Source organism: Pseudorasbora parva, chromosome 19 (genome assembly GCF_024679245.1).
Source record: "Pseudorasbora parva isolate DD20220531a chromosome 19, ASM2467924v1, whole genome shotgun sequence".
NCBI classification, from domain to species: Eukaryota; Metazoa; Chordata; class Actinopteri; order Cypriniformes; family Gobionidae; genus Pseudorasbora; species Pseudorasbora parva.
In genome coordinates, this window is record NC_090190.1 from 30391444 (window position 1) to 30406115 (window position 14672).

At 38.8% G+C, this 14672-nt stretch overlaps 1 protein-coding gene across 2 annotated transcripts in view; it reads left to right on the forward strand.

Annotated features, from left to right (window-relative positions):
- atp9b (ATPase phospholipid transporting 9B) overlaps nt 1–14672 on the forward strand; it is a 76082-nt gene that overhangs the window by 16985 nt on the left and 44425 nt on the right. For both annotated transcript variants that reach the window (XM_067426577.1, XM_067426578.1), the window contains exons 8-11: nt 471–565; nt 3103–3183; nt 7855–7930; nt 9052–9128. In XM_067426577.1, coding sequence (XP_067282678.1) covers nt 471–565; nt 3103–3183; nt 7855–7930; nt 9052–9128 — 329 coding nt within the window. The remainder of the gene's footprint in view (nt 1–470; nt 566–3102; nt 3184–7854; nt 7931–9051; nt 9129–14672) is intronic.

Consider the following 14672-nt stretch of genomic DNA (forward strand, 5'->3'; position numbering starts at 1 on the left):
TAACACATTTTTTAAAACATGCTCATTGTGACTCATTTTCCCAGCACGGGCCATATCCTGTCATTTATGTGAAATATATACATATATGATTTGACAGTCTGTGCTTCAGTAAGGTTTGATAATGTAGGCAAACTGCATATGAAGCATGATGAGCACTGAAGCATTTTCTCCGAGATCTTAAAGACTGCGACCTTTCCTGTCTTCTGCCTGCTGTGATATCAGTCTTGTCTGAGATCAATATGAACAATATGTTAAGCATTTAGAGTTCTTTAGTGTATAGGGACCCAAGGTTTCGGCCCATAACAAATGTGTCCTTCACACATACATCTCTAGCCCTCTCACTTTTATGTCTGTAAAAGTTAGAGATTCAGGACAGATCGCTGGATGTTGTCAAGTTAAATTTGATTTTTAAAAGAATAATGTGAATTTTATTCTGTCTGATTTAAGATGGAAATGTTTTGTTTTTCCAGGTTCGTGCTTTATTAGAACAGATCAGCTGGATGGAGAGACAGATTGGAAACTGCGAGTCACTGTTGCTTGTACTCAAAGACTACCTGCCTTAGGGGTATGAACATCGTCTTGCACAAAAACAGTACATACTCAATATTGCTGTGATCTTATAGGGTTAGTTCACCCCAAAACGAAAATTCTGTCATTAATTACTTACCCTCATGTCGTTCGACACCCTTAAGACCTCCGTTCATCCCCGGATCATAAATGAAAATATTTTTGTTGGAATCTGATGGCTCAGAAAAGCCTTCATTAACACTAATGTCATTTCCTCTCTTAAGACCCATAAAGGCACTAAAGACGTTGTTAAAAAGTCCATCTCACTACAGTGGCTCTACAATCATTTAATGAAGTGACGAGAATAGTTTTTGTGCGCAAAAAAATGAATACTTTGGCGATCCGAATCATGAATCGATAGGCTGATTCATAATGGTTTGAAGCTTTGTTTTAAAATCGGGCCATCACTATATAAGTCGTTATTTAGGTTTTTTTGCACACAAAAACTATTCTCAACGCTTCATTAAATGATTGTAGAAGCACTGTATTGAGATGGACTTTGTAACGACGTCTTTAGTGCCTTTATGGGTCTTGAGAGAGGAAATGACATTGGTGTCAATGGAGGCCTTTATGAGCCATCGGATTTCAACCAAATATCTTCATTTGTGTTCTGAAGATGAACAGAGGTCTTATGGGTGTCGAACGAATTGAGGGTAAGTAATTAAATGACAGAATTTTCATTTTTGGGTGAACTAATAATAAATTATACAAATATTTGCTTATATTAGAAGCGTGACTTGTACGAAATATGGCGTTATGATCTAGTCCTAGTCTTTCACATTTTAAGTCTAGTAATGCTTGGCTCATGTAAATGTTTTTATTTTATTTATTATACCAAAGTAGTCTGTGAGGTATAATAGAAAAATGTCAATGTTGACCCCCTCCCAAACACACACACACACACACACACACACACACACACGGTCCTATTGCTCAAAATAACGTTTTTAAACAATATAAATAATATAAATGTAAGACGATTTGAACCGTCAGACACATCAGCACTCATCTACTTCTGCTGCATCCAAAATCACTTTTCAGCTCCTTCTGTCCTGTTCTCGGATGGGTCGGTAACTTTACCCCCGTAGGCCCACACTCAGACTCTCTCAGGCTGATGATACGAAGGCTCATGTTTGATATCACTGTGTATCTGATTTACTGGCCGGAGGGTTTGTTTCACATGGGCCGGTAACTTTACCCCGAGAGACAACTGGAATCCGCCAAACGCTCTGTCTCCCAGTGCCATCAACGTGGAGATGACACTCACCTCGAGCGAGGGTTCACGTTTGTATTTGTCTTTCCGAAACCACTTAATGTGATCACAGAATTAAAATTTCAGCAAGTCGACGAATGATTGCCGCAGTAAAGAAGTGGGAGCGGTCGGATCGGGTGTCTGGTGGGCTTGACGGTCATCTAAACATCCCTGTTTTTAATACTCGCAGACACGTCATTGAATGCTAAAGTCATTATCATTTGTAAGCAACCCGTCAAAGTTTTGTTTCGTTTTAATTATGTTGTTTTGTCTGCATTATCTGCTCTGTTTGAAATCCAGACTTGTGGCAGGATGTCAGAAGGGGCTTATTTTCACGAGAGTCACATTGCTAGTCATTTTGAGCCCTGCCATAATACTTGCATGAACGAGAGGTTGGGTTTGGGCCAAGCCCAGAACTTTGTTCAAGGGATGACATTTCTGTTGCGGATTTATTGCGTTAAAGGAACACTCCACTTTTTTTGAAAATAGGCTTATTTTCCAAGTCCGTTAGAGTTAAACATTTGAGTTGTACAATTTTTGAATCCATTCAGCCGATCTCTGTATCTGGCGGTAGCACTTTTAGCATAGCTTAGCATACATCGTTGAATCAGATTAGACTATTAGCATCGCGCATAAAAATTACCAAAGACTTTCAATATTTTCCTATTTAAAACTTGACTCTTCTATAGTTACACCATGTACTAAGACCAACGAAAAATGTAAAGTTTTTATGCCAATATGACTAGGAACTATTTTCTCATCCCTGCGTAATAATTACAGAGATTTCCGCCGTAAAAGTGCAAAACTTAGTAACGGACACATTGAAAGTTACCTATCTAAGGACTACTTTCAGGCACTGTGTAAAATCATTGCGCCACCGCACCCATGATACGGCAGTAAAGCTCTGTGCTTATTACACAGGAAAGAGAAAATAGTTCCTATCTATATCGGTCTAAAAATTGCAACTTTTAATTTTCCGTTGGTGTTGGTATTCGATGTAACTACAGAAGAGTCATGTTTTAAATAGGAAAAATATTATCTTTGAAAAAATAAAGTCTTTGGTCATTTCTGAGCGCAATGCTAATGGCCTAATCCGATTCAATGATGCATGTTAAGCTATGCTAAAAGGTGCTACCACCAGATAAAGAGATCGGCTGAATGTAGACAAAAAACGGTAAAACTCAACTGTTTACCTCTAAGGGACTTGGAAATGAGCCTATTTAAAAAAAAAGTGGAGTGTTCCTTTAATGTTTTTCTTGACCTTTCCGCTTGCTTCTCTGCAGGATCTTTTCTCCATCAGCGCGTACATTTACGCCCAGAAGCCTCAACTAGACATTCACAGTTTTGAGGGGAACTTCACAAGGGTAAGAGAAACTGCTATTAATAAAGGAATTTTTACGAGGCTGCGTTTAGCATGCTGCGTGACGTCACAGCCCCAATTTAAGCCCTCTGTTAGGTTTTTGTAGAGGTATTTAATGTTGTGTTGTTGCCCAGTAAACTAAACCCAACCGCTGTTTTTAATTGCACATTAAAATAACATGGATTCTCAACGTGTGCCTGTTCACATGACTATGAGCTGAAGTGTCCCAGGAATGTAAAACCGGCCAACGAGGCGCATTCCTCACAACGGCGATGACATCACGGGTTGTTAGGCTCGCTCTCAAGCCATTGGCCGAGCACAGTTCCTTATTAACAGCAGATTAGCGCAGTACCGGAGAAAAAGAGAGGGAGGAAAAAAAGGAAAAAAGGGACCCCCCACATGAAGCCTGTCTTTGTTTGAAGTCTTCGCTCTTGGCCACACAGCATGCAGGGGCAGAAGATCACTTCCTGCGCTGAGTCACCCTCCTGAGCCCGCTTTCACAAATCTGCAGCTATAGGGACACGCTTCCAAACGCTGTTTCCCATAGTTCTTTACTGCACACACACACTTTCTGCACCTTATTGCCACTTCAGTGCTTTATTTATTTAAAGGAGTGTGTTGCCATTTTTACTCACCCTTTTGTTGTCCAGACCCATAGAAATGTCTTTCTCGAATTCTTCAATTTAAAAAAAATATTCTCTTTTTGATTAAAGCTAATTTCACGTAAATTTAAAAGTGCCACCCAGTACATTACTCAAAATTTGATGAGGGTAAGTGAATGATGGCAGAATTTTCATTACTGAGTGAACTATCACTTTAATACACTTTTATGATTCAGACATCAATACAGGCCCTTACAATGACATTTTAGTCCATTGATTAACCACTTGATTGATCGCTTTTGCTTTTATTATTCTCATTTGTCACTTTGGATTAAGCGATCTATAAAAGTAAATGTGAATATGATTATTCTTAATGTCCCACATGCACATACATCTGTGTTAGAATCAGAGAGGTCAGCCCTTTTAAAACGTGTTCACTCTTGATGTTTTTACACTTGTCTGTGCGCCTGTGTATTTAAACAGATGTGTGTTTATTTAGCTACATTTTTGGGAAATTTGGCGACATCCTTGTTTGGGGGAGAGAAAAAAATTTGTGGTAGGTTTTTGGTTAGGGTTAATTCTTAGTATTTGTTATTAGCTTTATAGTAGCGGTAAAAAATTGAGGTCGGTAAAATGTTATCACCAAGAATGCATTTAATTAATTGAAAATTTGTTAAGAGTAAGACTATAAAATATTATTACAACTAATTGCTGGTTTATCATTTCAAACCATTCTAATATGCTCAATTGTGCTAAAGAAACATTTATTATTAGCAATGTTGAACAGTTTTGCTGTGTGGTAAATTTTTTTAAAGATTTTTTTAATAAAGTTAAAAAAGAAACACATTTATTTGAAAGAGAAATCTTTTTTTTAATAATGTGAAAGTGTTTTCTGTCACTTTTGATCAATCTAAAGGGTTAGTTCACCCAAAAATGAAATTGATGTCATTTATGACTCACCCTAGCCTGACGTGGTCATACTCAATTCTAGTCAGAATATGAGTCTGAAACTGCTCCATTGGGCTGTGATTATGAGGTGTGTTTCAACCGAACCAGGAAAGACCTCAACTGGACAGACCTACAACCAATCAGAGCAACGAAGCGACGCATTGTCAAATGTCAACAGAGCTCAACTGCACTGTGTTGACAAGTCCGCGTTTTTTCCATGGGTTCTTTTCTATGTCCGTTGGTTGAAGCGACTATTATGTGATATATAGACCCATGAGTGCGAACTTTAGCAGGCAACCTTGCCAAAATAACACACATTTTACCCCCCAAACGGCATTTTTTCCCCGGAGAACCCCCCTAGTAGTTGCCGTGTTTTGTTGTAATAACTTGGCAACCCTTTCTGCACGCGCACTGAAATCAGGCTGGAATACACGATATTTTGCCAGTGTTGTAAAATAATTTAATGATACACAGAGTACTTACCCAACATGCTCATCATTTCTGAGAGAAATTGTGAAGGTGAATGCATATACAAACAAGCTCTCCGTTTAGGATTCGAACAAATATAATCCAAGCACCTTTGATGACGTGCATGATTACGTTACTGTTTATCATCTGTCCGTCATCGTCTAAAGCCCGCCCTGATGATTTCATTGGTCCGAACAGTTTCTGTTCGGGGATAATTACTCCTCTATGGAGCAAGGCTAGACCGAATTGCCCAACCTAAAAAAATTGTGGGCGGGGCTAAGTTCGGCTGGCTTCCAGGCTAGACTCACCCTAATGTTGTTCCACACCCGAAAGACCGTTTATCTTTGGAACACAGTTTAAAATATTTTATATTTAGTCCAAGAGCATATCTAAGTGTATGCACACTATACTGTCCATGTCCAGAAAGGGAATAAAAACATAATCAAAGTAGTCCATATGTGACATCAGTTAGTCAATTAGAATCTCTTGACGTATCGAAAATGTTTTTTTTTAACCAAAATTTAATCTTCTGTTCGGCGTTTGTTTTCAAACTTCAAATAAAGATTCAAACGGTCATGAATCAGCGTATTGATTCTTGATTTGGATCGCGTGTTAAACTGCTGAAATCACGTGACATTTGCGATTCGAATCATGAATCAATACGCTGTTGCAATGCGCTTTACAATTCAAAACCGTTTGAATCTTTATTTGAGGTTTGAAAACAAACGCGGAAGAGAGTTATATTTGGACCAAAATGTATTTTCGATGCTACTTTGATGATGTTTTTATTCCCTTTCTGGACATGGACAGTAAAGTGTGCATACACTTAGATACGCTCTTGGACTAAATATAAAATGTCTTAAACTGTGTTCCGAAGAGGAACGGAGGTCTTACGGGTGTGGAACGACATTAGGGTGAGTCATTAATGACATACATTTCATTTTTGTGTAAACTAACCTTTTAAGGTGTCCATACTAATTGGAAGTTTTATTTTCTTTAAAAAAAAAAAATGGATTGGTTGACTCCAGACTTTTGAACGGTAGTATAAAAATAATTCTTCCAAAATATACAAAAGATGTCCTTATTTATGTAGCTAAATAAATGCATGTGTTCATTTATTTGTAGGAAGAAAGAGGGTTTAACTAATTTCAGACATAAATCGACCAGTTCACATGTTTTAATTAAAAGGGTAGTTCACCAAAAAATGAAAATTCTATCATCATTTATGTTTTTTTATTCTGCAGAATATTGAAGAAATTTTGATAAATATTGGTAATCAAACAGGCCTTCCATTGTATGGACAAAATCACAGGGACATTTCACAAAATATCATCTTTTATGTTCCGCAGATGAAAGTCGTACAGGTTTGGGACAACATGAGGGTGAATAATTGATGACAGAATTTAAATTTTTGGGTGAACTATCCCTTGAAGTTATGATGCAGCCAAATGTTTCTCATTAAACTGTCACGTTCACAGCTGCAAAAAAAAAGAAAAAAAAGATGAATGCTCATCTTGGAACTTTTCCTTCCTTGCTCCATTTGAACGAAAACGTATAATTATATCTAAAATGGTAACACTTTAGGATAATGGTCATTAGTTAACATTAATTAACATAAGGGAACATGAACTAATAATGAACTGCACTTATAAAGTATTTATTTATCTTTGTTAATGTTATTTTTAACATTTACTAATACTTTATTAAAATCTTGTTAACATTTAGTTAATGCACTGTGAATGAACAAACCACGAACAGCTTGTTTTTTAATAACTAACGTTAACAGATTAATAAATACAGTAACAAATGAACTCCTCATGTTAGATAACACATGAACTAATGTCAACTAATGAGCCAAGTGTTACCTCTAAAAGTTTAATATAACTTTTATCATAAGTATGGAGTTATGATTTATGGTTTAAAACACTCCCATTTCTTTAAGCCTGGCTTTTGAGCCTTATCGTTGATGAAAGGCCCTTTCTCTTGATAAACTTCTCTCCAGTTTCTGACAGGTTGGCATTGCTACATCTGTTGGCCAGAAAGAGACAAATGACAAAAGCAAGTGGGCTGTCTTGAATAGAGGACACATCTCTCGCTATCTGCATCAATGCGCATGTCTCCGCAGCCGCGATGTGTGTGGCCCTCTTTCTCACTGTATATTATGCCCTACTGACAGTGGATAATTAGATATCATCCGTATTCACCCAGCCACAACATGTTATGTGGAAGAAAGCATTTAAAGATTTAATTTCTGCGCTTCTCCTCTGATTTATGGTCTGGGGTCAGAAATTCTGTTCTGTTCTGCTCAGCACAGAGTGTGCTAACACTAAACAAAGTCTTATTATAATGTTCAGCATGGCGCTGTTTTTGTAAACAAGGCAAATCAAGTCAAACCGATTTCGCCATTCACTCTAAATGGACTGTGTCGCTTAACCGGGCATTAGTGTAATTCAATCTGTTGTCTAATTCCCTACTTACCGTTCGTCGTGATGAAAGTTCATCGATTCATTATTTGTGCTTTGAGTCTTTGTCATTTTTATTGACCTGCTTTTTAAAGGGCATAATTGATAACCACTTTTTTCCTGTGCTAGATAACCATGAAATCAAAACAGACTGCGATGTATAAACCCAGACTAATGTACGACCTCTGTCCCCAGGAGGACTGCGACCCTCCCGTCCACGAGAGCCTGAGCATTGAGAACACCCTGTGGGCCAGCACTGTGGTGGCATCTGGTAAGCAAAGTCTTTTCCAGCGTGAAAGTTCTTTTATCGAAATATAAGAAAAACACAAGCCTCAGAGGTCTGAAATATTCATCGCAGGTCGAATATCTTTCGAGTTTGTGTTGTAGAAGAGTGTGCCGTTGATACCGAGGCAATCCGCCAGCATCACTCAAGACCCCCTTCGCTCTCCCGTTTGTTTGTCACTTGAGATCACCAGACTCATCTGCTACTATTCAAACAATCTCATGAGCAGAGAAATATGAGGAGCCGTTAATGGGAAGCCAAAGTGTCTGGCTTTTTGCAGTCCTATCCCTGTGGTGTCGATGAAACGCGTCCCCAAAGAACAGGTCCGAGATCGGTTTTTGCCGCTACGCTTTCTCCGACATCTCCTAGGGGTCTGTTGTTTAGAATCTGATCCCAGTTCAACAATAATAGCAGGGCTATTCCTTCAAGCGGCATGCGTTTGTGCCAGCGATCGGCCCCTCATTGATCTGTGGTTGCCCGTGTCTTGGTTCTCCAGGGGTTTTTAGAGGTTCTTCTTATTCCCCGGCATGGTGTGACCTTCAGCCGAAGAAAGTCCTTCCATATCTCCCCGCAAAAACACAGTCTGGTGACGTCACCCCATCCAGCCAAGCAGACCCAACACAAAACACCATGGGGCGAGAAACCGATATGCCCTGTAGTCCTAGCCCATTAAAGACCCCCTTGAGAGCAGCATAGGTTTCGTTGCTTTCCAAACATGAAACGATATGTCGAGCTTAAAGAAAATGAGAAATATTTAAACTCGGTTGCAGCTCGTTTTATGTTGTTACCGTGTTTAAACAAAAGTTGAACTTCGGTGCTTCCTCATTTAGTGGTGAGGCTGCATACTCCATCAGTAATTAGTTTACTTTAATGAATCAGTCCATTACCAAAGCAGCACCATTGATCTGACTATAATAGGCCTCATTGTAACGGTTTATTTCTGGGTGTCCCACATATTGAATCATTTGTCTGAGTCTCAGCTGCATCCGTTAACTGGAAACACACTTTTTGAGCTAATTGTTCATTAGGCCGGCCAGAGACACACGGCCTGTTTATTTATTGTTGTCCGTTTGCAATCAGTCATCCAATTTGTTTTTGTTTTTTTCCAGGTACTGTCATAGGTGTGGTCATATATACAGGAAAAGAGATGCGAAGTGTGCTGAACACGTCGCAGTCCAAAAACAAGGTGGGTTTGTTTGGCTGGTTATAAATGAAATGCTTGGTTTCTTTTTGACAAAAATTGTTTTTCTGATTGTCTGTAGAAAAATAAATTAATTAATGACATATAAGTATGAGTTATCTACAGTTGTATTGTCGATATTTACTAGACATTGCCCAGGGATTTCTTTTTTTTCTTTTAAACCTTTCAACATGGAGGAGGTGGTATTGAGGCTAACAGTTGAGGTGGTTTTCAACCCTGATCTTAGTGATGAATGTGGATCTGTCGATGTGAAAGGACAACCCCAGAGAGATTAATCTAGAGGGAAATTAACCAACCAAGGGCTTGCGTGACATTTGTGGCAGAGCCTTAATCCTGCAGAATTCCCCTTAATGATTAGATACAGTGGACGTCAATGCTGTAAAAGTAAACTTAAAAACGTCAAATCCCATTACACTCATTATCCCTCCTCTAATTGACCCCTGCTGTCTTTGGCCTTTTTTTTCCTCTTTTTTAAAGTTATCCACATACCGTAGTTCACAGATCTGACATTGTTCTCCTCCTATGTACACCAATGTTCAAAAAATTTGGGGTTGGTAAGTCTTGCACTCATTTACTCATTTACCAAGCCTGCATTTATTTGATAAAAATTTCAGTTAAAGGTATTGTGAAATATTACTACAATTTAAAATAGGCTTTTTTAAGGTATGATAGGCAATTTTTTTATAAACATATATATTAAATATTTTTTGTAAATATATATATATATATATATATATATATATATATATATATATATATATATATATATATATATATGGAAGTTTTATATAAAATTTAGAAGTGGTCTAAATATTAAAAGGCAACACGTGGCGTTCTACCCAGAGCTGTTCACATCCTTCTTAACCTGTGCACCTAAACTTTGGAATTCTCTTCCGATGATGCTCAGACAGGCCGATTCTCGGGATGTTTTTAAATCTGCTCTTAAAACAAATTTTTTTCAGATTGGCTTTTATGTGCATTTAATTTTTTTTTTTGTGTTACATGTATCTTTTGCTTTTTATCTGCCTATATTTGTAAAGCACTTTGAGATTCTCTTTTAAAAGGCGCTATATAAAATAAAGATTATCGTTATTAAGTAAAGGCCGATTCACACTGCCCCAACAGACACCGACAAACTCGAGTGCCTACGGTGGTCAAGCTCCCATGGAAAAACACTAAATATTAAAGATTGCAGCTTTCAGACACCTCTTTCTTCTCGTTTTGTTACATGTCAAGAATGTTAAATGCCGAGAGCATGTTGTTGTAGCGTGAGGGTGTATCCGTGCAACAAATCTTTCCACTCGCAGGCGGAACTTTCAAATATGGCTCTGCTCTCATTCAGAATTTATGCATGCACCCTCAACCCTTGTCCAGAAACCTGCCATTTTCACTACAAGGATAATTAACTAAGTTCACCCAGCACCAACAGCAGTCTTTGCAAGGGACATGCCTCATCGTCATGGTAATGGTTCGTGTCCAGGTCAGAATACGTCAGAATTTGTTGTCGTTTGTTGGAAAATCATTCCACGACCCAACAAACGTTGCTTGAACATGTTCAGTTTGGTGAAAACAAACGCTGACAGCGGTGTAACGCACGTATGTGCATTGAACGCACAGACTTGTTTGTTTGTGTTTGTTGCCGTTTGTCTGTACGGTGTGAATTGGCCTTAAGATTTATTTTAATGTTATGTGCTTTAAAACATGAGGTAATTTAAAACCGTTTCTCATCGTGTGACATGCTGCAGACTCTGCCGTATGCGTTCTGTATGTGTTCTGAAGGAGGCATGGCTTTGGCGAACGCTCTGAAGGGAGGGTGGGATCTCATGCTTTCAAAGCTAGCTTGCTATTGCTAGCTTCTCTGAAATTGCCTACCCTACCTTTAATAAATACAAAATTTACCCAAACTTTTAAACATGTTCAAATTCATCTACCCAGCTGTTTACGTTTATGACTTGATGGATTTTACTTGCAAGGTGTGTGTTAAACCTTAATGCCTTAAATCTAATATTTTGTCGAGTGTAGTTTAATATTGTTTAATATAAAATTCCACTATAATCTTAAGGTTATGTATAAACATAGCTTTATTTCTCAAAAAAAGTGTACACACTGTCGGGCTGTAAAAACATAAAATACTAATGTTATTTAATCTTCCCAGTTAGCCTATGTCGTCAACATTGGCTCAACCAATGGTATAAGTTTAGGGACTATCTGTTTTTTTGACAAATGGCAGACGAGAAGAGTGTTTGGGGAAAGCTGTGGGAAAACAATCATTACTTTTGCAATATCATTTGGCTCCTTTTGGTGTCAGATTTGTCAGATATTTTGTAAATATTAAATGTTTTAATTAAATGTATTGATTTAATCACTTAATTGATTGCATTTATTTTCATCTAATTTGACTACGTAATTTTGTTAGCCATCAGCCTGTGTGTAAGATATCAGCGTCACAAAAACCCATATTGGTTAACCACTATTCTTCATGTCATGAAGTGTTTCAGACCCTGTCATGGATGCTGCAAGATGTGTGTGATAGCAGCAGCTCTAGCGGAGCTCATAGCTCTACCATGTTCTGTGTGCGAGAGTGGAATTCAATATCTCAAGGAGATGATGTCAGAGGTGCCAATACAGAGAACGAGACAGGGCGGGAAAGTCGATACGACTCGGCGAAAGTCACTGAGAACGTTTTCGCCTCTTATAATCTGTTGTGACATTCCTTGCACAAAGCTCTAAGCTCTCACTTGAAGCTGCTGACAGCACATAAGCTATCACTTTTCACTGTGTGTGTGTGTGTGTGTGTGTGTGTGTGTGTGTCTGTCATTGTTGTAATATGGAGCGATATTCTCTTTGAGGATCGAAACCTTGGTGGTCTGAAGTATGTGACAGAGGGTTGGACAACCCTCTTCGCTGACCAGACATCTCTGCTTGCGGTGTTATAGTCACCGCAGATATATATGCTCTGTTGGAATTTATTTGATTTATTTGTTGGATTTTATTTTAAGAAATGTAAAAGCTCATTTCATTTTTAATTTTATTTTAGGCAACGTAGATGCTCAGTTAGCTCAGTTTATTTTAAGTCATGTAGATCAGTGTTTCCTGACATTTTTTGTCCACGGTACACCACTATGTACAAAATATAACAAAATTGTATATTAAAACTAGATATTATAATAAAAGTATTACTCCCATTTAATGTGAAAGCTTAAGTCGGGTAGGAAGTAGGAACAAAATACCATGATGTTGGTGATGATGATCATTTTTTTACATTTAGTTGCTGTCAGGCAGAAACCTTTTATTTAATTAAACACTGCCGTTGATGTTGGTATTGTGCCTTTTTTAACACACTATATTGCCAAAAGTTTTGGGACGCCTGCCTTTACATGCACATTAACTTTATTGACATCCTATTTTTAATCTGTAGGGTTTAATATGGAGTTGGCCCACCCCTTGCAGCTATAACAGTTTCAACTCTTCTATGAAGGCTTTCCACAAGGTTTAGGAGTGTGTGTATAAAATAGGAATTTTGGACCATTCTTCTAGTAGCGCATTTGTAAAGTCAGGCACTGATATTGGACGACAAGACCTGGCTACAAGACGACAAGGTCTGCTCAAGTTAATTTCAAAGGTGTTCTATCGGGTTGAGGTCAGGACTCTCGCTCATCCATGTCTTTATGGACTTTGCTTTGTGCACTGGTGCGCAGTCATGTTGTAACAGGAAGTGGCCATCCCCAAACTGTTCCCACAAAGTTGGGAGCATGAAATTGTCAAAATAAATATTTGTATGCAGAAACATTAATAGTTCCGTTCATTGGAACAAAGGGTTTAAGCCCAACCCCTGTAATACAACCCCACATCATAATTGCCCCTCCACCAAACTTTACACTTGACAATGCAGTCAGGCAAGTACCGTTTTCCTGGCAACCGCGAAACCCAGTTTGGAGGTCTGTAGCTATTGACTATTGGCTATTGGCAACATCTGCACACTGTGCGGCTCAGCATTCTCTGACTAGTGTACCACGGTTTGAAAGCACTGATGTAGATGCTCAGTTGGAACTTTTTTTTTTTTTTTTTAAGACTTTTTGCAACATTATTGGAAGGAGAGTGGCATGAAGACGGGAGGAGGGCCATTGTTGCGAGTCAGATTTAAACCCTCAGCCTTAGGCATGAGCACCACAGCTCAATAACCAGTAGCCCATAGTTATGACTAAATAAACACTTCCTACCAAATCAATCAATAAATGGACATCAAATATTGATTTGAGTTATTTTATAATGAGAGAGGAGATTGGTTGCCAGGGACAATGGCAGGTTATGGAGTTTAGTGGTCTTTTTTCAAAATGTTTTGACCACAGAAAGTGATTGACCAATCAGAATCAAATATCCAAGGCGTGTATTACTGCATAAGTTGTGAACATAAGTTTTTGGCTATGAAAAATTCAGTAACTTTTGATATTTTTGTTTCTTTTCGTCAAGTGAACAAACTTCTTCCAGGCCTCGTCTCTCGGCCCTGCACCGTGAATGGCATGTTACATTTAGCTGTATTGCATATCCAGTTTCTGGAGCACTAGTATAATGCCATATTGTTGCAACAGCCTCCGTATACTTGATGGATTTCAACCAATGAATATTCATTATGCAGGCACAAAGTCGTCATCAAATTTCACACACAAAACATACAGGCAGCGAGGGCAGGTTGAATCATTCCTTTCACTTTAAACGAGGCCCGGTTGAATAGAGTAAAATATGCACTCTCGATTCATTGATAGCATCTTCAGCTTGAGGTAATTGAGTCGCTTTTTCCTCTCGGGCTGAATGAATAACGGCTTCACCCGATCCCTGGCCAGCTTTGCAAAATTCAGCCTCTGCATTGTTTTGCCCCCATAAAGGGGGATTCCTCCCTTTCAGCTGGGGAACTATGTCCTCTGTCTTAATTTTTCTTCATTTTAATCCTTCCATTCCCCCCTTTTTCCTCACTAGCTGAACCATGAAGCTCGGAGGGGTTTTAAACTACAGCTGATAAATCAGACAGCAGCTCTTCTCTCCCAGTGTCTCCCAGTTTACGCAGTTCTCCAGGGACTGGGGGGCCATAGCCAGTTGGGGGATTAATTTTGCTTGCATTTTTTGTTTTTTGTCTTTTCTGTTCAATTTGTCCATCCCCTCTCCCCCCTTCCCCCCGTCCCTTTCACGCAGATTCCTTTTCTCAGGGGACGGTGTTATGTGTTGCTGTTTTTATTAGCGCGCTGCCGAGATGAAAGACCTTAGTGTTTTCGTGCAGGCCGCGCTGTCGGCCCTCGCCAGAGGGAAACAAGAAAAACTTCTTTTTTGACATCATTTTCCCACATATTCCATTGGCTGAGGGGACATACTTGAGAGAAAAAGGGGAAAACTCCAGCTCTTTTGTCAGGGGGCCGTTTCTATGAAGAGGCGTTCTGCTTTTATTTTTCCGGTTTTGCCTCCTGTGCTTTTCACAGAGAGACGACAACAGCAGTGGGCTTCTTGGTTAAATGCCTCTCATCTCTTCTCTCCTCCACA